General features: G+C 40.5%; 1 protein-coding gene across 1 annotated transcript in view; it reads right to left on the bottom strand.

Annotated features, from left to right (window-relative positions):
- The window catches only part of man1a2 (mannosidase, alpha, class 1A, member 2), a 158104-nt gene extending 132774 nt beyond the window's left edge, over window positions 1–25330 (bottom strand). The window contains exons 1-2 of the mRNA XM_084022624.1: window positions 25116–25330; window positions 23123–23651 (exon numbers count right to left, since the gene is read on the bottom strand). Of these exons, the coding sequence (XP_083878750.1) occupies window positions 23123–23436 (314 nt within the window). The 5' untranslated portion in view covers window positions 23437–23651; window positions 25116–25330. The remainder of the gene's footprint in view (window positions 1–23122; window positions 23652–25115) is intronic.
- Window positions 25331–26141: the final 811 nt, after the last annotated feature.

The following is a 26141-nucleotide window of genomic DNA, read 5'->3' as shown; positions in this document are numbered from 1 at the left end:
TTTTAACTATTCAACTTTATTTTAGAATAAGAACAACAGAAATCTCTGTACTTAAAATATTCATCAACTTTAAGAAGCAACCACAATCAACATCATAAAAAAGTTACAATTCTTGTCACTTTCATAATAATTACTGTAAAACTTCTAATACTGGGCTGTATTCTATTACCGGCCGGTCTCTAACATTGGCCGGTCTCGCTGTCGGCGGAGGTAAATAACGGCCAGTCTCTAATGGAGGCCAGGGCAAGTGTCCACAGGCAGCGTTATTTCCACGCTTCCCATTGTCTATATTAGAGGATTTACGGTATGTAAGAAGCCGTGCAATGCCTTTGCGTCGCGTGGAGTGTCGAGACACGGGGCGCCGCCGCCTCCCGCAAGCTCTCAAAAATCGTTTAAACTGACTGTTATCAATCTAAAATAAGGACAGATTCAGCAACTGCTTAGCTTATCTTTCGCATCAAATGTTTTCAGAAACACATTTCGGTGAACTATTGTCGTAAAATAAGAGAAAGTTTCCAAACGAGCCGCCATGTTGGTCGGTTTGAAATCCGGGAGCAGACAGGACAGCTGTGAAAGCGATCGTCCAATCAGGTGCAGCCATGAAGTGTGGGCGTGATTGTATGAAGGAGATCGCCTGTCAATCATCCTCCTAGTGGCAGCCCACCAAGCGTGCAATACTGGGAAGCGGTAAACGTTGTTTACCGTAATATGGCAGCTGCGGAGCCAAAGAGGAGACTTTTTCAATAAATTAACCTAGTATTTTATCAGTTTAAATAGACACAAAATCTTGTTTTATTCATTCTACTGGTAGCCCGTTTTGCTCAAATAGAAATAGGGGCCTGTCTCTAATTCTGGCCTCCTTCCAATAAAGGCCTAGGCTGCGATACGCTTGAGTAAATAAAGGCCCGGGCCTATATTAGAGGATTTACGGAATTTATGTGACTACAGACCGACTATCTTTACTAATATGGCAGTAGTGCATATACAGAACTATTTCATTATAAGAATAAGGAACATTTCAAACACTCCTCCATTCTACAAACACAATGTAAAATAATAATAATAATCGGATGTGCATGAATCACAGATGTATTTCTTGCTGGAAAACAAGTTTGCATGCCTGAAAATAATATAGTAAGAGGACTACAGGGAGAGGAATGGAGGCAGTAAAGAGATACAAGAGAAGAGAAAACAGACATGTATGAAAGGAAGACAAACATTGGGCTGGAAAAGATGAAGTGTGATCAGCATGCATCAACTGTCCATTAGCACTTATCCTTCAGGTTCATTTAGGGCTGCAGCCTTTACCAGCATGCACTGAGCAGACACATAGTAAGCCCAGGATATTTTACCTGTCTATCACCATGTGAAAGCAAGAGTGGGAAAAAATGTGCAAAAGACATGTAGAATAACAAGAACATAGAATGTAAAAGAAAGTGATGAGATAAAGAACTGAGACTGTGAAAGAAAGCCGACAGAAATTAATGTGCAGGATAAGCAGGAAAGAGACAGACGTTTTATACTAATTATCCTTCACACAACACAATGTGCATCCATTTTATAATTCTATCATGGCACTGAATGTGGGGCCAACAGGGACCAAAATAAACAGCTTCGGAGTTACGCAACATCGCCCTGGGAAAAAAACTCATAAATATTAACATCAAAACTCAGCATGTCTGACTTTAATTGATAGAAAACACATTTTGCAACACCAAGATGACAATTACTGTATTGCCAGTGAATGCATGGTTTGTAAGAAGGTTTCAAAAGTATTTACTTTGTGGGGATTCCATGTTCATGAGCTGTACATGTGTATTGTAGTTTCCTACTTTTAGTACAGCGTATGCAAGTGTGTGTGCGTGTCTAATACATCGTTTTATTTCTTCGTTGAATGCGTGTGCATGCATATTTGTATTGTGTTTTCTATTTAGGTCTGTGATGAGATTTCTGTGTGCAAGTGACTGCAATCTCACAATTTGTCTGTGTGAGTGTGAGTCTACACCCCGGGGGTTGTCACGCCTCCTCTGTACGCCATCCTCTGCACCTCCTTGTGTGAGCGTGCCCTCAGCATGCATTTAAATGTGATATTTAGACGGTGTCGATGTTAGATGACTGGCTAATGTCTGTATGGATACTCGGATGTGTTTATGAGATGCGAGGGAGCATGACAAAAGAAAATGAGGAGGTTAAGCTGACACGATCATCGCTAATGGGTGCGGACTCCATGTGTGTGTACGTACTGTATATGAAGAAAGTCAGCTTATTGTCACGGAAACACCGTCATACATAATTACCCAAAATGTGCAGTTTTCAAAACAGTACATGCATTCAGCTTCTGCACCTTCTTCTCTCCCTTGGCCTCCTCCCCCTCCTTTAATTTCACATCACTCATTTTCTCTTCTGTCGAGCCATTATCATACTCGCTCTAGCATCGCAGAGGATTCCCTTCGAGTCTCATATAATGTCAAACATGCAATTAAGTGTGCATCAACAGCTGCCTCACTCAATTACCACGACGAAGACAAGCGTGGGCCGCAGCTATCGAGCACCCAGGCGACCAGGCCTCCAGCTTTAGCTACTTGCATCTGCTCACGTCCCCACATCCACAAAATATGTATGAAGCAAAGAAAAGCTCATCTCCCTCATTGTTTCAACTATGTCAGGCCTCCAGTAATCACTTCCTTTTTTTTATTCTTCTTCAGTGGTGTCATAAAATATGCTGCTCAGCATAAGCCGGCCCTTTCCATGGCAACTGGGGAGAAGCAGCAGTCTGCCTGGTGGGGTATCTAAGAGCAGTTTTTTTTAAGCCATGGAAACAAGGCTCTGGGGAGAGCAGCACAGGATATATGCCATGTAACCATGGCAACAAACAGAGATATGCACACACATAGGCCATAGACAGCAAGTCAAGTCATTTATGCAAGGGCATAAGAGTGCTGGGTTAGTAGGCCTCCATCAAATGTTTTTTTACATTCAAGGCTTCTATTGATGTTTTTGCATGAAGCTTTGAATGATATGAAGTCATCACTGTAAGAAATACTCAAACATCCTTAATTGGAAAAAGGGATGTATCAGATTAAATCAGTTAAATCATGTTTTTATTAAATAATGTTTTTTTTAATGAAAATAAATCTCCTTTCATGCCTCCCCTTGTGTGCAGCAGAAATGTCTTTAAACTGCAGGGACAATTTTGTTTTTGTAAGGCTAAACGGCAAAAAATATGGATTGCAGCAGGATATTCAGTAAGACAAAAACATATTTTTACAAATATTATAACACTAATAATATCAGTGTACCCTGATCTGCATCTGCACAGACATACAGACTTTAAACAAACAAAAAAATGCATTGCCTGATAAATTAAATTATTTAAATGGCCCTTAATAGCCTTGCATTACACATGGGCATATTTCACACATGAGAATCCATATTGTCCAATCAAAACACGAGTCGTTTGAAGCACATGGAGTACCATATTCCTGGTGGACCACAAAGGCTTGTGTACAAATCCAAGGTTTCTGCTGAAGAATTTCATTTCTGTCACACAGGTTTTAATCTCCTTGACAAATCAATGAAAAATTAAATCAACACCTGATTTGAGGGCTCAGCAGAGGATTCCAAATTGTAGCTCTTCTCTCTGTGGTGTTTTCAAAAGGTAGAGGGGCTAGGGATGTTAATGGTCAACTGTTTAACAATTAACCATCAATAATCATTTCAGCAAATTAATGCTATCAGTTAAAGGGTTTAAAGAAAATTCAAAACCCAAGAAAAACTCAGGAGAGACGGGTCCACCATAAAAGGTCAGCCCAGTTTAAGAGAGTTTGGGCCGTTGACGCTAGCTTTGAGGCTAAGCTCTTTCATTTTAATCGGCAGGTAGCAAACAGAACACAGGAGGAGTAGAAGCATTTATTAACATTTTTTGTTAGCACTTAAACCACAGCACCCCTCCACACAAGTCATTAATCTTGTGGGTTTACGAGGGTCAGCGATTGGTAAAAAAAACTTTCCAAATTAGCATCCCACAAAAAGCTATTGGTGCCATCTGCACACATCAACAGCCATATGTACTCTTGAAAGGAGAATAAATGAATAAAAAGCTAGTGGTGGGGAGGGACGCTCTTAAATGCTGAGAGGTGCTCTGCGAGCTAATCGCTGTCCACTCTTCAGCAGATGGAAATCAGTATAGAGCAAAATGGTGGTAAGACATCACATGTTGAAGGTTAAATGATTAATAAGTTCATGAATATGTGGCCTATGGCCATTTGGAACACATTTGGTTGTGACTACACAAAACTATCTCTATTTATACTGATATTAAGTGATTACTTCTAATTGACTGCTCTAAATCCCCGTCTGCTGTCAACATACAAACTCCACTTGTATTAGATTAACTTTTCCCATGACTATCCATTGAAAGACCATATTAAGTAGGAAATAATTGGAAAAATAACATTAAATCAAGAGTGACTGTCTCTTCAGTGACTGGATGAGAAATGGTCACCTAGCTAGTTGTTTGACAGTGGTTCTGCAACTAATGCTATTTATCTTAAATTAATCTTCCTGGTTTTGTTCATAGGTTAAATGTATAGTTTACATTTTTTACATTTTTCAGTAGTTAAATCTGAGGTTTCTGCTTGAAAATGCAGTCCACTCCAAAACCCCTAACTTACCTCAGAAACAAATCATTTGCCGTCATCTCTCTCTTGTGCTCGCCGTATAAATATTTACTGTGTAAATAACATTCTCTGCTCGGGTAGTCATTACGCCACTATATCTTTAGACAATAGTTGTTGCTGCTATGTTCTGAATACCATAAATAGAACTTTGACATATGTTTGCATGTGTTTGAACAAACAATACATGTCCTTGCAGTTACCATCTTTAATGACATATTACTTGATTATCAAAACAAAATGTCAGCTGAAACATCCAGGGCCAACTTCGTGCATTCCCTGCCAAACTCGTCCAGATGACGACTGACTTGGACTAATATGACAACCTGCTCATTTTATAAACTGACACTGCAATCAAGGAATTATACAAATAATAATTAATGCTCACCGATCCTCTCACAAAAAAACAACATCCATGTCAGTCTAAGAAGCATATTCCTTAACTTATCTCGGACCAAAGAACATACTGTGAAATAACTGTTTATCTCTTATTACAAAATAATTTGCAGTACTTATGCTGAACAGATAGAAAGGAGAATTGCAAAAAGCTATATATCGTTGTACTATAGAGAGTCTTAATGCAGGGTAAATGCAGGCAGGTGGGGTAGTATAACCATTGCCACTGCCCTCATGTGTCACCTTAGTCCATATCTCTGACACACTGTTTGTGTCTTGTCAAGCCTTAAGAGCTCTCATGTGAACAGTTCCTCTAAGTTTCAAGTGCTATGGACACATCTGCCTCCTGCTAGTCCATAAACACTATAAGTGGATAGAAGAGGCCCATGTTGGAGCCAACCTCCACCTAAGGCAGCAGAATTTCTGTATCTTGTGAGCTGTAGCTCCCGGGTTTCCCTTCAACATCAACTATCAGATAGCTTCCATGTCCTGCTATTTTCCCCATGACCCACTTGGCTCGGATGGAAGCTGCATCGCTGTATGTGTAACAGCTCTCATAACTGTGGCTGTGTATTAGCATTCAGCATAGTCACTCTCTTATTTTTTTAAATGTCTCTCTCTCCCCTATCAACCTCCTCCCACGAGCTGCAACCTTGCAGTGGCCAGCAGACACGCCCCTTTCTCTTATGTATTCACCACTTCTCCATCTCCTGGTTTTACTCTTAGCCGTCTTATCCATCTTTCCATTATCTTAGCTCCCCTCCTCCTTTCTCTCATTTCTGATTGATAACAAAACTCCTTCTTCCCACTTGTCAAGTGTGTATCAATTCAATGTCAAAGCAGTTTGCAAAATAAAGACAGCAAACCCCATAATGTAAACAATACCAAGATGAATGAGTTGCCATGTAAACATGTTTACCAGAGTACATAATCTTCAGTATGTTTAATAGTAAAATAGAAATTGATTAACCCATACCACTCTGAACAAATAAATACAAGAGTCTTAGATACAGCTACATCAATAGAAAATCTTAATCTGACTCAAATTTTGAGGGGGATCGGTCCAAGAGTGACGAAGATCGATGCGTCTGTCAAAAACCGATACTGTCAGAAAGTGTCATGTGTTATCAGTGTATGCGTGGAGAGAGCAAGTTGCTGTGTGTGTACTAGGGCAGAGACCATCAATTCAATTCAAATTTTTATTCCGAACATGTGAAAGAAATAACCTTAAAGGAAAACACCACCGCATTTCCATACTGAACTATGTTCTGCTCTGATCTTAGACGAGGTGATACATACCTCCCTCTCCTCTGTGCGTGCACTCCGCGCAGCGCTAATTTGCTAGCATGTAGCTTGTCCCAGTATATTCCTTAGGATCCAAAGGGGGGTGAAGTTAGAAGCGACCAAGCACTTCCACGTTGTCCCTATTTAAATACGGTTACGTGAGTAGTTACACGACCCAAGTTTGGTTACACAAAATGAAACATGCCAATTTTTCTAAGCGGATAACAAGGATAACTATATAGTATGGCGGAATAACAACTGGAAGCACTTCGACGTCGGCGCAGTAATATCATCACTCAAAACATGACGGGACTATATACCTTCTGCTTGTTTTCACAACCCTGTACGATGCACGTTATAACCATGATGTTTGATTGTTCACAAACTATCTTACTACAACCTGATGCTTCCTCAACTGTGCACAAACTACTACAGCTGGTGCAGGCGACGGCGTGCAGGTCACGTAGGTTCTATTGACGGAAGTAAGAGGGGGAGCGGAGTGATGATATTACTGCGCCGACGTCGAAGTGCTTCCAGTTGTTATTCCGCCATACATTATATAGTTATCCTTGTTATCCGCTTAGAAAAATTAGCATGTTTCATTTTGTGTAACCAAACTTGGGTCGTGTAACTACTCACGTAACCGTATTTAAATAGGGACAACGTGGAAGTGCTTGGTCGCTTCTAACTTCACCCCCCTTTGGATCCTAAGGAATATACTGGGACAAGCTACATGCTAGCAAATTAGCGCTGCGCGGAGTGCGCGCAAGAGCCATTGAGTGCACGCACAGAGGAGAGGGAGGTATGTATCACCTCGTCTAAGATCAGGGCAGAACATAGTTCAGTATGGAAATGCGGTGGTGTTTTCCTTTAATGGTTTCACAATGCGGGATGCTCACTACTCCATCACATCATCATTACAGCTGTATGGCAAACAACAGTTGAAGTTAAAGATTATTATCAAACATTACAATGAGCTGCAGAGAGCCAACATGGTATAAGAATATGACCGTCATGTGAATAATATGAATTAAGTTCAAATGAATCAAAGCTGGATGGGATCTAAGTAGTGCTATATCTAGGGCCCTATGATTAGCACAATGCAGTTAACACGGACTGAAGGAAACACACACACACAGTTTTGTCAACACATGAATGACCCGACCCCCAAGAATCCATGTAACAACCAGCTACAAGCAAAATCCGAAGACCGAGAGAGCAGTATGCTAACCAGAGCAAGAGGATCGGCGGATGTGAGACGTGAGTTTGTTGAAGACTTTGTTGCTGTATGCGCAGAGTCAGATATTACATTAGAATAAATAAAAAAGTCTCCTTCCATTTCTGGCCATAGACAAGGAGGAGCGCTGCCCGGACGTGAGAGTAGCCTCCGTCTGACCAACTCGTATGTTTGGTCAGCAGCACACAGAGGCTGCAGAAGATCACTAGTAAGAAATGATCCGTAGTTGTCGATGAAAAAACTGACACAAGAGATCGCAGCGTCCTGGACCTAGTGGTAAGTGAGTCAAGTAATAACCTATTTAACAGGGAGAAATCACAATAAATGTGTATAAGTAATACTGTTGAAATGCTTCTATTGTCAATCGTCTCTGAGACCCATTGTAGCGTATACACTACAAAAATCACGTTGTCTTTAGAGCACCATTATTCCTTTGCGGTTTGCGCTAGAAACATGAAACAGGGCTAAACAACGGTACCCTGTTTGCCCTTATGAGACATTTATTCACGACAACAAAACTGATGCGATCCAATATCGGGATCGGATCGGCCGCCGACATTAGCAAAAATGCATATCTATATCGGATCGGCCTGCACAGGAAAATCCCGATCCGGACTCCCTATCCAGTTTTTTTCAAAACTCCGGTCCGTGTTTTCCAGCGCACTGATGTAGGTAATCCATTCCAGTTTTTTTTTTCAGTTTTTCCCCAAAATCCGGTCCGCATTTTCCAGCACACCTAGCAACCTGTCCAGCATCCACTAAACAACAACAAGACGGGCTTGTCTGTGCATGTCCCACTAAGAATTTAAAGTTATCGATAAAAATGTCAGCTGTGTGGGATTATTTTACAGTGATGGCTTTTTTAAGCCTTGGTTTACACTCTTGAGCAGAGCACTGATGCCAATTCAGTTTGTGTGGTTAATTGACTATTTATTATTTTGTCTATTTTGTGTTTATTTAACCCTGTTAAGAATTAACAGGTCAGCTTCTCATTACCAACCATTGTGGATTATTCAAACTAACCTAATTAAGTTGGCTAGTTGTTCTTAAGAGTAAAACCCTTTTCAACATGAGTCTGACAACAAAATAAGTAAATATCTTTAATCTTTAATACATGCTTGGATCGGCCGGTATCGGTATCGGCCGATACTAAAAGCTACAATATCGGTATCGGATCGGAAGTGCAAAAAGCTGGATCGGGACATCCCTAGTGACTAGATGTCTCCTCATCTCCGTGGCGCATTTCTCCATTTTGTATATGCACATCGAACAGTTCTCATCCGCCATCTTGCTAGTGACATATAGAGTTAGGTTTATGTATCTGACACTCGTATAGGTTCCCGTACAGCCAATCGGAAAGCCTAATTTACGCTTGGCCGTGAGTTTGCGCAAACGGGAGTCACGGAGGAGTTCAAATCAGAGAAAAGGACGGTCAAAGAGTTATTGTAGTGAAAGAGAATGTTAAAAACATAAATGGCACAGAAGTACACTATATACACACACAAGTGTGTGCAACTTTCTACGTTGAGCTTTTCTTTCATTATAATGGTTTGCAGTACTTTTTTTAATAAAACGTGTAAAAGTTCAAGGTCCATTTTTTATAATTTTTTTATGTATGGGCTAAAATTCCCTATTATAGTGTATAGAAGTATTTAAGTGACACACACAGAGGTTGTGCTGATTCTGGGGATGTGTATAACTTGATCATACTGTAAAAAAAAAGACAATTTTATAGGACAAAACACAAAGGTATGAAAAGACGGAAAGTTCTCTATGTGGGTCTCAGAGAGTTAAAAGAGTAGCATATTACTACTTATTTTATATTTAATACTAGTGGAATGTATTTATTGTGACTCTCCCCTAAATAATTGCACACACATTTAGATATTGATGCATATTTGCATGGTCTCTGAATGACAAGGAACTACAATTAAAACTAATTTTTTCAATAAATGTCTAATGTTTTATCGAGTTGTTGGATTTTGATAAATCCACCAAATGAATTTAGAAAGAATTGAAACTAAAAACACAGAATCTGGGAAAAAAAAATGTTTATATGGCCCTATATATTGAACTGTATCAAATCATTACATGGTTAACTGTATCGTCGCAGTCCATGTACCAAGATACAAATTTAATCACCTCTGGCAAAATGTGTACTCTTTTTCCTCGCCATCTCTGTTTATCTCGCGCTGACATGCGTTTACATAATTCATCCATCTTTCTCACTGTATGTTTCAGGTGAACACATGAGCCCTGGCAGTCCTCATTCTGTACCCATGTTCCCAATCTAGCCCTTCTGACCTACATCATGGCTGGCTGACTAATGACTTCATATCACACACAGGAGCGCATCTCCTGCAGCTAGCACAGGCCAACCATAAAACAAATAAGCACTAGCCCAGGTGGTTGCTGCCCAGCTACATAAGGTTTTATTTCCCCAAGTGTGGAAAAGCTGTTTTTGTCCTGACAAACGATGCACAAGAGCAATTCTGTCAACAATAAAAGGCATAAGAGGTTTCTTTGTCCGATTACATCCTGGAACTTCTGGCTGTTGCAAAATCCTACAATGTCCATCAATGTGAGCTTTTTCTTTATATGTGGTTATAGTGCCAGACATTATCGTTATATCATCCATTCATCTATCCATTATCAATCATCACGCTAAATGGAGGCCCTATCCTATTCCTATTAATTCTATCCTGTCAAGCCAACCACCATCACACAGCCATTCATGCCGATCTTCATTGTCTCAAAGGGTTTACCAAGAGTCATGACGAACCAAAGAAAAATCCCCATAAGAACAGAACAACTATTTCCCATCCCTAGGCCAAACATAATTTCAACAGCTGGCGTGTTACCACTCTGGTGCAATGCCCATTTATTATCAGGCCATACAGTTAAAATACAACGTGTGTGGCTGTGCCAGTTATGGAAAAAGGGAGCCAATTCAGAATTCAGGAACGTGTATTTGAAAGTCAAGCTTTAGAAACCTGAGGACCAATTCTTAATTTGCCATTGAGCGACCTCACTTTGAACACATTGCTTTAACAGACAGGGAGCCACTGTGGAGCAGGGCTGAAGCTCCGGTGTTTGGCAGGGATGGGATTTGGCGAGAATCTTTGTAGTTAACCACGGTCACATCATCCCTGAGGAGCTAGAGCCTCTCTCACTTTCTGCCTCTCTCTACCCCTCTCCGATTCCCCCTCCATTTTCTTCCTCTTGATTTTGTCTCTTTTTTTGGGGTCTCTTCTCATCTTTCTGTCACTAAAATCTTACTGTGTGGCACTCACACCAATTGAAACAAGTGTCTCTTTTTTGTTCTCTGGCTTTCAAAAGGTCTTGTCACCAGTGCTGCACTCCAGGGAGATGACAAATGGGAGAGGCGCACTCCCAATGGGCACTACTAATATGTTTGTCTCTCACAAACTCACACCAAAAAGATAGCACTTGCTTTTTTATTCTTTGTATTAATTAGTAATGTCAAAAATCATAACAAATGCAATAATTAGCCTTTTAGGGATGGTGGTTTTAGGCTCGATACCAATCACTCATCTGGAGTTGTACTTGAACTCGTATTCCATAGATTTCCCACAAGAGAGAATGATTGACGTCGAGGTGCTTTCCATTCGGGTTTCTTCCTCTGTACTAGTGGCAACTCATAAATTGAGCTGTATAGAACAAATGGCTGCCAAACAAAACCGTGCAGTTTCAGGTGATCGGCTCATATTTCCGAATGCGCACGCACGCATCAATCTGATGTGCTCTACTCCCAGTACAGCGCATCAGATTGATGCATTTTACTTTAAAATGCACAACATTTTCTTCTGGGCTACTCGCTCCCATACCCCCCTAGAGGGTCTGCGGTCCACCCAACACAGTCTCACAAAATCATGTGGGGAAAAACAGGGCAAGTCAGATTTCTTATTTATTTATTTTTAAATCGCAATAGGCCAAGGAAATGGCAATCTATGAATCTCTAATTTTCATTTTAAAAATAATTTTACCAAGAGCCGTGATTCATTACACGTTGCTCCATCCTGTTACGCCTTGCAAAATCTGCAATTACCTTCCGAAATTCTGGATGCGTCTCCCTCTGCTGCATGCCTATGTGAGTGATCACAGACCGGCTTCAAAGATCAAATGATATTTCAAACAGATTCCTCTACATCTCTTCCACACACAGTGAAACTGCCAAGCAGAAGATGACATCACATTCACCAACATAACGATAACCCAACATTGCATGTCCATTCCCAGATGGAAATCAAAGCCGATTTTGAATTAGAAAACAATGTTTTCTGTTAGCTCTGATTAGCTCACTGTCAACCATCACAAACCTCCAACTTTCACTGGATTTAATTTTGGAATACCACCTTTGTCAACAATACCCAAAGCTGAAATCATAACTTCTTGAAGATTAATTCAATACCTTCCGTTCAAAGCTCAACAGCCATGCTGAATGGTCTTGGTTTTCTTAAATGACAGCAGGGAGAGTGTGAGGAAACTTGCACTATTAATATTACAGTATAGGTCAGCTGACATGATCCATCACTTCAAGCCTAGACATGCCTATGCATGGTTGGTGAAGCAGATCCCTTGATTATCAAGTTAAGTTGGGAAATCCAGATAATATAAATTAGGCTTGTCCTCTGTGTTGATAAAGGTCAGTCACAAGCTTTTGTTTATTCTCAAATCTAAGTACTGTCCATTTCATATTTATACCATTTCAAACCCTAACCCTCTCACACTGCACACAGTTACCAGGTGATGTCAGTTAAGTCCCAGAGGGTTCAGGGTTTTAGGCCTTAAAGGGGACATTGGGACCGGCTAATCAGCTATACAAGAAAAAACATGACGAAACTAAATTAAAACAGTCGTGCATTCCTGTGGTGCATTTTTATTTTTATTTAAATCAAGTGGAATGTAAACAGCAGCAACAAAACAATTCTCTGGGCAGATAATATTGGTGGCATCATAAAATTAAAAATAGGGATCATGAAAACATTTCCTTCCATTTTGTCTAGCACAAAAAAAAAACTAAAAACTTGTGTCTAAACTATCAAGAATACAGTAGTCAGAAATAAGACTTAAAGCCTATGTTTGAAAACAATCATTGGTACCAGAAATTATCCAAAGGTAAGTGCTGTATATAAAATGTGAGATTCTCTTATCCATCTTTTCGATGAAGTTCAAATGTGTCTGACATAGACAATCTCACATTCTTTGGAGGTGGAGACGTCAGTGTCATAATCTATCATAAATGATAGTTAGGGGGGCGGGGACTCCTATGAACTGGGCACAGGCCATGTCATCGACACAGGTCAGCCCGTTCTCTTTCATCTGTGCTATTAGGGATTTGAATTTTATGTGTCCGAAACGTATTCAACAAAGATGTCAAGCAAGCATAAAAACTTTTTTGCGCAATTCAGTAAGCTATTATCAAATTTTCCCGTTTCCATACAACTTTACAATGCGGTACTTTCAAATGTGCACAAAAATGTGTATAAATGTAAAACAAACTGTGATGGGTGATATATGATTCAATAGTACCTAGACTTGTTCTTCCTGTTTACCTAATAGTGGCTACCCTGGTCACACACCCACACACACCCACACACACCCACACACACCCACACCCACACACACCCACACCCACACACACACACACACACACACACACACACACACACACACACACACACACACACCTCTTCAGCCAATATGAGCAGCTGCGTCCTACAGAGGGAACAACATTATGATCACATGAAAAAGACAAAAACAAGCGAAAGAACGACAGGAAATGAGACACAGAGCAGATCTGATAAAAAAAAAAAAAAAAGCAGCAGTGTTAATGAGGAGATTATGTTTGATGGAAGTCCACTGTTTATTCTGCCGGCTGTTCGCTCTAATACCAACTGTACTAGATTAAATCTCCTGACAACAGACAAATGAATAAGGTTGAGTCTTAGTGAAATTACTATGAACATGGATCTGAAAGACACATTTATATTGATATCTTATCTGTGTGTCGTGATATTTATTCTGAAGCCAACAGAACAGTTTAGAGTTTAAAAGGCCTTTGGTTAATAGAGATTTTTTCACTGTCCTATTTATGATTACTCTTGGAGATGCACATGATGGTAAAAAAAAGCTTCCTAAGCACCAAGATGATCTGTTTAGAAGGTCATATCTGAAGACAGTCTCTGAAATGAAACATTCCTTGTATCAAATCAAATGTTAAGACTATCGAGTGAAGATTTGCGGGCATTTATTAGAAAATCGAATCAGTTATTGGAAATCAACATACTGGCAGCAACACTACTATTGACGATAGAGTAAAACTGGAGGTCGCATTGCAATGAGATCACACCAGCGCAACACCAGGTTTAGCCACATCTTGCCATGATGACACATGCATATTCACAAGATGAAAACAATACCAGCATCGCTGTGACAGCTGGTAATAACTGGATATGGGACTAGTGATGGAAGCAATCAGACCTAGCCACATTTATATGGTGTTTGACATGAGATAAGTCAGCAAAGAATTGTAAACAGTGGTACCAGATGAGTGAAAAGCCTTGTTTATGTAGGTTAGGTATCATTTGCTCTGACCAGAAGCAGACGTTAAAACCAAACCAGCATGGATGGTTTCCTCTGCACCGGCTGCAGCCCCTTGGTATTCTTTCCAGATTGAGCTAGCTTGAAAGTGTGTGTACTTGTGTGTGATGGGCCATGGTGCACGAACAAATTGGGGCTTCTTTAAAAACACGTAGTGAAGTACACACAAAACACAAACACGGTCTTACCGAGATTTACTTTGCAGTTGACAGGCGAATGAAGCGTGAAGACACTGAAATTATATCTAAGATCACACTAAATATGATAAATAAGTGCACTTTGATGTCGGCCCAGGCCTTAAATATGATCTGTGGGGCTTTGATGCTGATTTATGGCCATATCAGACAAAAAAAATAAGCAGTGAAATCAGGTTACTTGCGGTCAGAGCAACAAACGTCATTATGAGAGGGAAGCAGTGTGAAGAGGTTGTGCTTGTGCATTTTCCTCCACCTTTTTGTCCTGTTTGAACTAAACATGGCTCACTTCTTATACCCATCAGAAAAGGATAAAAAAAAAAAAAAAACAACATCATAGTGCACACACTTGAAACGTGGGTCACCACAGCAGAAAATTGAACCCATAATACTAATAGGATGGGTATGAACGCCACAGAAGCAGACTTGTAGAATACCACTTAATGTGCCACTAACAAACTGCAGAAGCACATTAATGTAATGGCTCCAAGTGTCATCAGCAATGGACCCACATGTGTCGCTCTCAAAACACTTCACTGACATTAATGTCAAATTGCCTACGGAAGTGAAAGTGCCATAAGCTTTAATTTCACAATCTCTTTTACTCCTTTTCCGGAGCCGGATCCAATTGTCACACTGCTTGAAGACAGTTTTCTGAAATTGCTCATCTAATAGCATGAGGGCTGGACTTCACACACAGACCCTCAGAGTCTACCTCGCCAGTAGCTAAGAGCTGGGTGTCATATGATGTGAACGGTTAAGACACGTGGATAAGGAGAGTGACACCTTTCTACAAAGGTTTTGGGTAGAATAATTGAAATCTTCTAGGGAGATAGGGATAGTGTCGAAGCGTTTCTCTCAAACCTTCCAGACTCAGGAGCCTCCAGCTAAATCTTATTTTTCAGAAAGCATTTTATGAGTATAGGAAGAAGCAGGGTGGCAATTATTACGTCTTGCATGAACAATTCATACTCAAGATTACTCAGCCCCCCCCACCCAGTTGTGAAGATGATCCAGACAGAATCCTAAAATTGGTACTTCGGCGCCATCTAAAATCCTTGCACAGCAGAGAGAAACTTCATTAAAAAAGGGGATATTCTCCTGTGCTTGCGAAAGAAAACACTCATAATATACATTTTCCTCAACATTATGCAGCACTACCTGAATAATTGTGATTCATTCTAGTGGCAGATGGCAAGACTGTGGACCCCAGTGGGCACTTTGGCAAGTATCCAGCATGATGGCTCAGGCTGTAATTTCCAAACCTGGACAGAATAACAATTCAGACATCTTTATTTGACTGCTGTAAGTCTGAATGGTCAAGTAACTGCTTAATATGGGATTCCTCATCCCGACTGCAATGTGAGGCTGGGTGATACTGTCCTTTTATTGACATGGAAAATACATATTTCCAATGTCAATGCATCACATTGTGGCAAATGTGGGGCTACAACTATAAATTACCTTAAATTAATAGAACAGTTTTCCATTAGATGTGTAACGATTCATTCGATTCATCGATGAATCGATTGTCAGTCCTATAGATTCAACTAAATGGATCTGCTAAAATAAATAGAATGAATCGTTTTGGCTTCACCAATAATCGATATAAATGCGTTTAATCGTATGAATCGTGATTCTTAATTATGATTAATGTTTTAATACATTTAAGACACTCTCTCCCCTGCCAGCATCTAGTCTATTGAAAAATGTTAAAAATAACTACTACTACTACTATTACATTTTTGTATTCAGCATAAAATATTATGCAGGACTACTTTTTTATATAATAAATATGTTAAATAAGTAATTCTGTGGTCTGTTTATTTTTTGATCTTTCACAAGAATACAGATAGTCTCACTCGCATTATTGCATGTTTATTTCATGGATATAGAATTTTGGTTACAATTAACTGAACAGAATCGGGGTTTACAGAAGCTAATCAAATCGTTCCAAAAAAAAAAAATTGTCCTTGAATCGAATCGCCAACTACTGTATCGCTAATCGAAGTGAATCCAAAGATTCACACATATGATTATCAATTTTGATTATTTTTCTGTCAATCAACTACTCGATTAATCAGCAAATCATCTCAACTGTAGGCAAGTGCAGGAAAAAAATCACATCAACACATGTTAAAACCTTTATAATAACACGGAAGTGCCATCTACGCAACAGTGTAGCTTTAGCAGTAGAAGCTATCAGGCAAGTGTTCTTTTTAAATAAACTCCTGATGTACTTACAAACTTTAAAATGCCTCATTTTGTGAGTACAGACCCTATGTGTACTACTGCAGAAGTTTGGTAACATTCCATGCATTATTAGTGGGGTAATTTACGAGATATACACAATGTACCATCGTGCTAGTACTAAGCCATTCGGCTGATCGCCCTATCTTGACCAATGTTGTCCATCGCTAAAAATGCTGGATGTCATGGTGGAAATTACCTAGGGTGCATTTTACTCCGAACCATCACTTTAACCAAACCTGCACTACCCCCGGGTTGAAGGTCAGTCATAGACTGTATTTAAGAAGTGCTCGTAATCCAGTCCGTTTTGAAGCCCTGGGTTTTAGCCATCTCGGAATTTTTCCAACCAGTAAAGGAAAAGACCATATTTGGACTGTGGAGGAGTGACGGGGTGACATTACAAAAACAAATCAAATGTATTGACAAAGAGCTGTTTACACAAAAAAAAGTTGCTTAACTTTTCAAGTAAAGGCGTGGACTTCTCATCCACCTCAAGGTGTAGCTGTAAGTCTTAACAAAGCTGTTAACAAAGTTAGCTTCATAATTCAAGGTCGACTTTACAGTGAAGTGTTAAACTTGTCTCAGTCGCTATGTACGCGGTAGTGAGTCTGCGATAACAACGCCATGGTAGCGACCTGTCAATCACAAGGTATCCCCTGCTTTATGGTCTATTGGACTCTAAATTTACCATAATGTACTAAATGGACATCATGCTGTTTTGAAGAAGACTTGAAACTAAAGATTGAGACCATAAACTCATGTTTACGGTGTATACTGGGTTAATAAATCAAGTGAGAAGTACAGTCATGTTCTCATAGACTGCCATGCAATCAGACGTCTTTCTACAAGTTTAAGGCACTTCCATTTTTGCTTCATTCTTCAGTCTGGACTATAATTTTACAAATAGTATAATACTAATATTAGTGTTAGGGCTGGGTATTGTTTAGAATCTCACGATTCGATTCGATTTCGATTCGTTGGGTCACGATTCGATTCAATATCGATTCGATATTGATTGAATTGATCGATTCAGTATTAGAAATACACAAGTAAGAGTACCAGATAATTTTTTCAAATAATTTATTTAGTTTCATGCCTTATGAACAGCCGTGGTATAACTCATAGCATGATAAAACAGGACACTGCTTTAACACTGAACTACAGTGCATGTAACAGGTTCACACCGGCCACGGAAGCTATGGTAGTAGTGCAGATATACCGGTGAAATGCACATATTTGTTTATCTACTCTTCACATTTACTAAATGTATTGTCTCTTCCTGTTTCCCAGTGCGATTTGAGATACACAACTATGATCGCATGTCAATCGCACTATTTTATTTTGAAAATTGCTTTTATTTTGAAAATTGGCCGGATTGTCTCGTGTTTCTTTGTGTGATTTACTGCCAGAATTGACGCATTCGCTCGCGGCACGCGCTAAAAATAGAGCAGACGCGAAACGATCGCTTCACGGCGCGGGACGGCCGTGCCTATTCGCGGCACTCCGTGTCTGGTTTGAACTACACTATCGCTTAACAAGGGTGCCGAAAGGAAGCGGGCTCCGCTACGCGCCTATTCGCGGCGCTTCCGTGGCCGGTGTGAACGCTGTACTCACTCCGGTCGCCATATTGTAATGGTTTGGTCTAGTGCGGCCCCCGTCCGTACAGCGCGAATCACACGAGGGTGTCGGTCACAGCGCCCCCACTGGCCAGGGGCTTGAATCGATTCAGAAGATGGCTGAATCGATATTGAATTGCGGGGAAAAGAATCGCAATGCATTGCTGAATCGATACTTTTACCCATCCCTAATTAGTGTAGCCTGACCTTTATCTGCAACTGTGTAGAAATATCAGCACTGGCTTAAACACAATGAATAGAGGGGGGAAAGCTATGCACCATTTGAATACTGATTTCAAACTTGAATGTCAATGTCAAACTATTCAGTACAACCTATTCTTAAGTCCACATGTCTGATGTCCCTATAATATGAGGACCTTTTTTTCTGCCTTCCTTACTCCCACTGCCTTTGGCTATTTGGATACTGAAATGTCACTGCCTCTGTCAACACATCAACTTGCCCCCTCTCAGATGAAGAGTACTGCTTCTGGCTACTCCTTTATTGTTCGAGTCAGACCAAAAAAACACAAGGCAGAATCATTAATGGCCTCACAGTATGTTGAGCTTGACAGAGCATTACACACAAGTGATTTATTGCACTCCAGACAGCCTTCCAAAGGCGTTTCATTTCAGTTCACCTTGTAAATAGTCTATTATAGGATCCTGGCTCTCCATCCTTCTAATAATCATATACAGCCACGGTCAAAGCCTCTCGATACGCATTCATTCAACACATACAGTAGGAATGCAAACCATTTCCATGAATGTTGCACCAATCTAATCCCCACAGACATTTCAGCAACTAGTTACTAGTAAATGGGTTGTTCCTTTCACGTTCCATCACATGAATAGAAACAAAATGTAAATTTCTTGTGAAAATTGCAGCAGCACATAAATATGCATCAAGTAACAGGTGGAGGCTCTGTATTAATTATTCCACACAGAGAGAGAGAGAGAGAGAGAGAGAGAGAGAGAGAGAGAGAGAGAGAGAGAGAGAGAGAGAGAGAGAGAGAGAGAGATTGAATGCCTATCTGAGTTGTAAAAACAAATTGTGTGAAATGCACATGCAACTAGCTCACATATTTTCTGCTTACAATATTTGTTAAAAACAACTCGTTACACAAAATGACAATTGTGCAATACTGCCTAACCGGCTGCCACATGTGTGAAATACCCTTTAACAATTTTCTCAGCCATTTTAAATTAATGACAACAAATTGAGGATTAATTAGAATAGATAGATTACCCTATGGCATATAGAATAATACCTGTGCTCTCAAACGTCTTCATAACACTATAAACAATGCAAACCTGTGAACAGACAACTGATTCTGTGAGGTTTTCTGTGGCAAAATAAGGTGAAATTATTACAAACCTTCCGGTGCTCCTGAGGGTCTCTTTAAATGCTAACGTGCCTCATTTTCCGAGGGCTGTTCCTCTGAAGCACACAATGATGGCTTAAGAACAGCTGAGGCAGCCATGCCAAAAAGCAAGCTGAGCACATTTCCATAAGCTGCTATAAGGGAAAAAATAAATAAAAACATTAATGCTTATATAAGGTTAAATGCACAGGGAGCCCTTTGGGACTAAATTTGCATAAAACTAATTTCAATAGATCTAAAAAAAAAAAAAATGTAATTCTCCCTCCTCAAACCCTTGAATTGTCATGATCCCAGGGACATCTCAGTGGCTTCTCCTATCTCACTTTAACAAGCCACTTTGGACTATACATTTCTAATAACTAGAGGTGTAACAAATCATTCGATTCATCGATGAATCGATTGTTAGTCCTATAGATTCTACTAAATCGATCTGCTAAAATAAATAAATAGAATGAATCGTTTTGTCTTCACCAATAATCGATATAAATGTGTTTAATCGTGATACTTATGATTAATGTTTTAATAAGTTTAAGACACTCTCTCCCCTGCCACCATGTAGTCTACTGAAAATGTTAAAAATAACTGAGCATTACATTTTTGTATTCAGCATAAAATATTATGCAGGACTACTTTTTTATACAATAAATGTTAAATAAGTAATTCTGTGGTCTGTTTATTTTTTCACCTTTCAGAAGAATACAGATAGTCTCACTCGCATTATTGCATGTTTATTTCATGTTAGTTACTGAAGTTACTGAATTGAATCGTGGTTTACAGAATCAAATCGAGTCATTACAAAATACAAAAATTGTCCTTGAATCGAATCGCCAAATACTGTATCGTTAATCGAAGTGAAGCTAATTCATACCCCTACTAATAATAACTTTAAAATGCAATCAAACTGTACTGAGATATTTGTCTTCACTCCTGCAAACTGAACTCATTGAACATTAATTTTCATCGTTATACCATTTTATAAAGCCATATAAAAAATGTTTAATCATAATTTTCATAAATAACAACACGATAAGCTTGGGCTGTATCCTGCAAAAGCAGTTTGCAAAGCTAAAAGTGGCTTTGAAATTAATCACATCCAACCTGATTACAGGAAGGAATACCTTTTGCTATCGGCTGCTGCCCACCTAAGGACCCCCTGTATACATAAACCTATTAGTACATCATGTAAACAAAAATGGATGCTTACAGCAAGAACGACAGCTCACTGTAAAGTTCTCAATAAGATAATCACAGCATTAATACAGTAGCAAACAACTATCTGCTATTTGAACATATAGCGGAGTATGTATATATGAGCAGAAACATTTACTCTCCCACGGTGTCTGCTGTAATCCGAGCTTCTCTGTGCTCTGTATACATAACCCGGCTGGCCTCGTGTGACGTCTAGTGCATGTCAGTAGATATTAATATGAAAATTAATATTCGATTGGGATAATAAGCAGTGAGTTGTGCCTTAACAGCAAGTGTTAAGTCATTTTGTTATGTTGTAAATGAACCATGCTCCGAGCTTCAGATCAGCCTGGAGACATAAGCACTTAAAAGATGGGTAGGTACAGTAGTGCTAGCTATCTTCCAACATTTGTTATTTTTAACAGAAAACTTATATTGTGATATTTACTGGAAAAGACATCGAATTTAGCAAACAGCAAGAAGAAAACGTTGAGGCGATCTGCTGCTGATCCCCCTCCAGCCAGCTGCCCCAAAATATTTTGGTTTTTGCAGTGAAATGTATTGAATGAAAAGTATTCTATATTTCATCTTCAAGAATCAGCTTTCTTAGTGAGCCACAGGAATAAACAAAAAGAGAGCATCTGCCAAAACTTCAGAGCTGCACAGTGGTGCATCGCTCGCAGCCAGAGGACACAGTGTCTTGGACTTGGAAATATATTTAAATAGTTTGAAAGTAGGTGTTTTTTCAGAACCCATATTCAAATATTTTTTGAAAAGCCTTACTGGGATTTACTGAAAACTGACAGGGATCATGTGAAAAATGTCAGCATCACATCGCTAAACACCAGAAATGCAACCTGGTCACGTTTTGCTCCAGATGCTCCTGTATTCCATAATTGCTATAAACCACCACCTCTGGCCAAGCATGAACCTCGCCAAGCCTCCTACCTTTTTTTTTTCAAAAACCCCTTGTGGTTCTCACTATGACTCAGAGCACCACTTGAGCCTGTGTCTGCTCCTTCCCAGTCACTAGACTAAATATTAAAACAAATAAAATGAGTGACACCACAGAGGAAGAGGAGGCAATACTCAATGGTGAAACGGTTTGAGAAATTATTTTCAACACCTTGCACAGCACTCGGCACAACTAATGACCTGCTACCAGCATGGAGGAGACCTTTCCCATTAAATAATTCTTTCCACCTATTGTTTGGCATTTTGTGCATTTTGTTTCAGCAATAAGTACTTACTACAGGTTTGCCAATCAAATGGTATATTCAATAAGAAAAGAATAACTACAATTTTTTAATCCGTCGGTGTGCAGGTAGTACACTAATCATTCAAAATGCAAAATATATATTTTTTTATGTATATATTTTTAATTATACATTTTCAACAGTTCAATTTGACACTTCGGAAACAACCAAAACAGTCAAACACTTTATGATTTCTGAATATGAACTTACCAGTTTGTGAGATCATCTCACAAATTGAAACTATGTGGCTTTTACATGACAAAAAATCAACCAGTGCTGATTTAATAGCTTACAGTAAGTATGAAGTATTGAAATGGAAATATGAAAGAATTCACTTTAAAGTAACTTGAGTCAGTTGAGAATAACATCTGGTAGCAGGGCATGAAACTTGTCCCGCACACTGGATTCGAAATAGTGCAAGACACTTAGCCATGTAACCAAATATGAATATGAGTGAGGGAAAGAGCCTCAAAGTGATGGCTGGCTACCAGCCAAAGGGGCTGGCCGAACCAAACAACAAATGTAAAAGCTGCAGCCAAAATTTACCAGCATTTGGCTCATGGCAGGCAGTAATTTCCAAGCCTGTTTAAGCAGTTACTAAAGCTTAAACAGTTCAAGTTCAACCACTTCTGCCTGTGGGACAATACGAAAATACTGTGGCCAAAGTGATAGAAAATGTTGTTGTACAAAACAATTACACTCAATGACACACAGGGTGCAAGTATTCGAAGCAAATCTAGCTGCACAATAGGCAGAAGCTGGAACATGAATCTCAAACTTCAGGAGTGAGTGCATCACGATACAAACAACAGACGGCTGCAGACGTGAATCAGTACATTTGCTTTCATGGCCTAGAGGAAATGTCTGAAAGTGATGAGACTTGGGTAAAGAACCAAAAGTAAACCTAGGAATAAAAAAAGACTCCCCTCTTAATCCTTCATTAGGACAACAATACCTAAAGATATGACAGGGCCGTTTGTGTCACATACCAGAGAATTAAAAAAATGCTTAGTCCTTACCTGTGTCTGTGCTCGTCATGTCCTCCCTGTCCATGTATGACCACCTGTCCAGAAGCATGTTTGCCTTCTTTGGGTGAGTCAATATGAGGGATGAGCACATCTTCCAAGCCCAGGTCAAAGCGCTTGTGCTTGGAATTGTCCGGGAGGAAGAAGAAGGCCCCGAAGCATAAAGTGATGAAGGCACTGAGAATGAGCAGGAGGATGAACTTCTCGGACAGCCTCAACGTAGCCCTGTGGTGCGGGAAAGAGGAGGCCCCCGGCGACAGAGTGGGTATCCTGCGGCCCGACAGCGGCAGGAGAGCCGGTGTCGTCATGTTTCGACTGTTGACTTGAACTTAGCTCGGGGAGGCTTTAGGGGGGCTTGGGCTGGGTGGGTGGGTTTACAAGTGCCACAGGTGTTTTTGTAGCGGCATGCACAAGCTGGTCGATTTACTATCTCATCCCTGCACCGATAAGTCCAGAAACCAAAAAGGGCCGAGGTCCCTCAGGGAAGGAGTGACTGGTCAGCAGGAAAATGGTCATGACGATTCTGAAAAAAAGGAGATTACAGGCAAAGAGTTAGCATTGATTGCAGCGATCATCATCTCTGTTACCAATAAGCCAGAGAAACACATCTACAGCAGTAACCAGAGAACTGCCACCATTTTACAACACTCTTGTCTTTTTTCCCCGTTAATTTTAACCACCATACATCAACATAGTCAGGACTCTTCCAAATGGATGAGCTGATACCCTTTATATGCTTTCATTTAGGTGTCATTTCACCACCGTGGCAACATGTCCCTTGTAACCACTAGCATCCTATCACCAAACGCTCTCTGACAGGCTAACACCACTGAATAACCAGCAAACACTTGGTGACATGTCAAGAATGTGTCATATATGAAGCTGAAATATTAGAGTAATAAACAATCCGCTTGCATGCCATCTCAAAAATAAAATACCTGTGAATCTTTCCCTCTGTCACAAAAAAACACAAAATATTTTGGGATTGGGATTCCTGAGCCTTATATGCAATATCTATGAGGCAATTACAACCAAACCGCTGCCTCCACTTCAAGTGCGCATCCCGGCTTCCCTGCCAGGACCAACATCGCAGAATGAACCCAGCTTCTTTCTTTTTTTGACGTTTTATTCCGTATAGCATCGCCTTGTATCTGACACGGGTAGCGATTAAATGACAAAGAATGGCAGGGATGAAGAGCAACACCGCAAATCCTCTTTCCATGCGTGTCTAGCGGAGACGACTAGAATGACAATTCACAGTGAGGCAGCCCTTTGCAAGAGGGGCAGGACAAGCGAGCTAAAGACACGGCACACGTACATCATCTCCAGCTGTATTGCATCTCGACTCCAAACCTCAAAGCTATTTGAAAAGGCGACCGGCTTAACTCCCCCGTGACCGCATCTGCAGAAAGAAGACGCAACGGCTTGAAGTGCTAATATGCATTTATGATGGATGGAAATTAAGCGTTTAGCCCCTTTAAACACTAACATAAGCGGTCGTATTGATGCCCGACGGGTCGAGCCAGCTAATGAAAACACAAGTGTATATCTGACCCCATTTATTTTATCCGGTAGTTTTCCATCGGGTCTGTATGCACCGACGATGTCCCGGCGTCTCCACGCAGAATACCAAGTTCATCCTCACAGTGGCCGTCTGTCTGAGGTGATTAGCCGATACGAAATGCCAGAGCTAACAAGCGGCTAACGCATCCAGCTAGCGGTGGCTAGTGGAAAACACGAACAGCGGAGGAAAACTGGCAATCAATGCGGAGGAAGAGACGTGGATAAAACAAACATAAGAGTCCCAACATGCACGTTTGGCTCGCTGACATTTTAGCTAACCCGTAGGTGCTAAAGACTGAGCTTATACCCCGTATGTATGTGGTATATAGCTGCTAGCTATTTGGCTAGGCTGCTAACGCTAGCTAGCTGTTATCAACTAACAGAGGCGGTCTCTTGTGTAGACGCCGCTATGCTGCATCGCCACCTTTCTCATTTGCTCGGTGAAAAACGATGCCAGTCGGGATTCCCGGTCCGCCTTTTGTAATAAGTCGCCGTGGCGAGTGTCCTCATGTCCACGGATGTCCACGCCGTCGTTCCCCCTGAGTCGGAGCCACACAGCGCTGCAGCTCCGCGGACGTTGAGGGGATGTTGATGAGTGGCCGCTCTGTCGGACTGCAGCGACGGACTGGCAGCAGGCTGATGCTGCTGCTGCTGCTGCTGCTCGGCTATCCAGCATCAACTACTCAGCCTGCCCGAGTTAGGGACCGTCTCATAATTCCGTTTGGCAGAATTACAGTGTATTAGGATTTTAATCAAGGCAACGTTGAAAATGTCACAACCCCGAACTGCTGTGGGACCAAATTGTCCTTCACCGCGAATCAGTGATGATCATTGATAATGCTTGAAGGCAGCTGTGCGATGCATAATTTCACTTAATTTGCTCAAGTTGTGCACCCCCTCCCCAGCGGTGGAAATATTCAGATCCTTTACCAATAGACTACGTTATCACACTGTAAAACCTACTCCGTTACAAGTAAAAGTTCTGCATCGATCATGTAACTTAAAGGTTATAAGTAGTCTTAGAATTGTCTTTTACTTTGTTCACTTTAGACTTGTACTTTTTCACTGAACTCATAAATCACTGATGTGCTCATTAGAGCAGTGTGTTAACCTGATAAGCAGGAACCCGTTGAGTCTGCAAGGCCCTCTTTGTTCTGACAGTTATGTTTGCTAGAATAGACACGCCTGAAGGACAACACCCATACATGTTTCATATTACAATTCCATAAGTTCACGTCAGAGATAACTGACCAGTGAGACTCAGTTGTGTGTAAGTCCAACCTCTGTATGGGGCAGTCCCATCCCAAGCCGATAAAATGTGACCATCACCAGGAAACGGTGCTCGCTCTGACTGAGATCCTGCAGGTGCTCATTCATTCTGAGCCCAGCGCTGCCGTACTTCACCTGTGACCTGAATAAATACTACATCTGTGAACTGAAGATTTCTACG

The sequence above is a fragment of the Eutrigla gurnardus genome (genome assembly GCF_963514095.1).
Source record: "Eutrigla gurnardus genome assembly, chromosome: 12".
NCBI lineage: Eukaryota > Metazoa > Chordata > Actinopteri > Perciformes > Triglidae > Eutrigla > Eutrigla gurnardus.
Note: the sequence above shows the minus strand (reverse complement) of the source record. Positions and strands in the feature narration are given on the sequence as shown.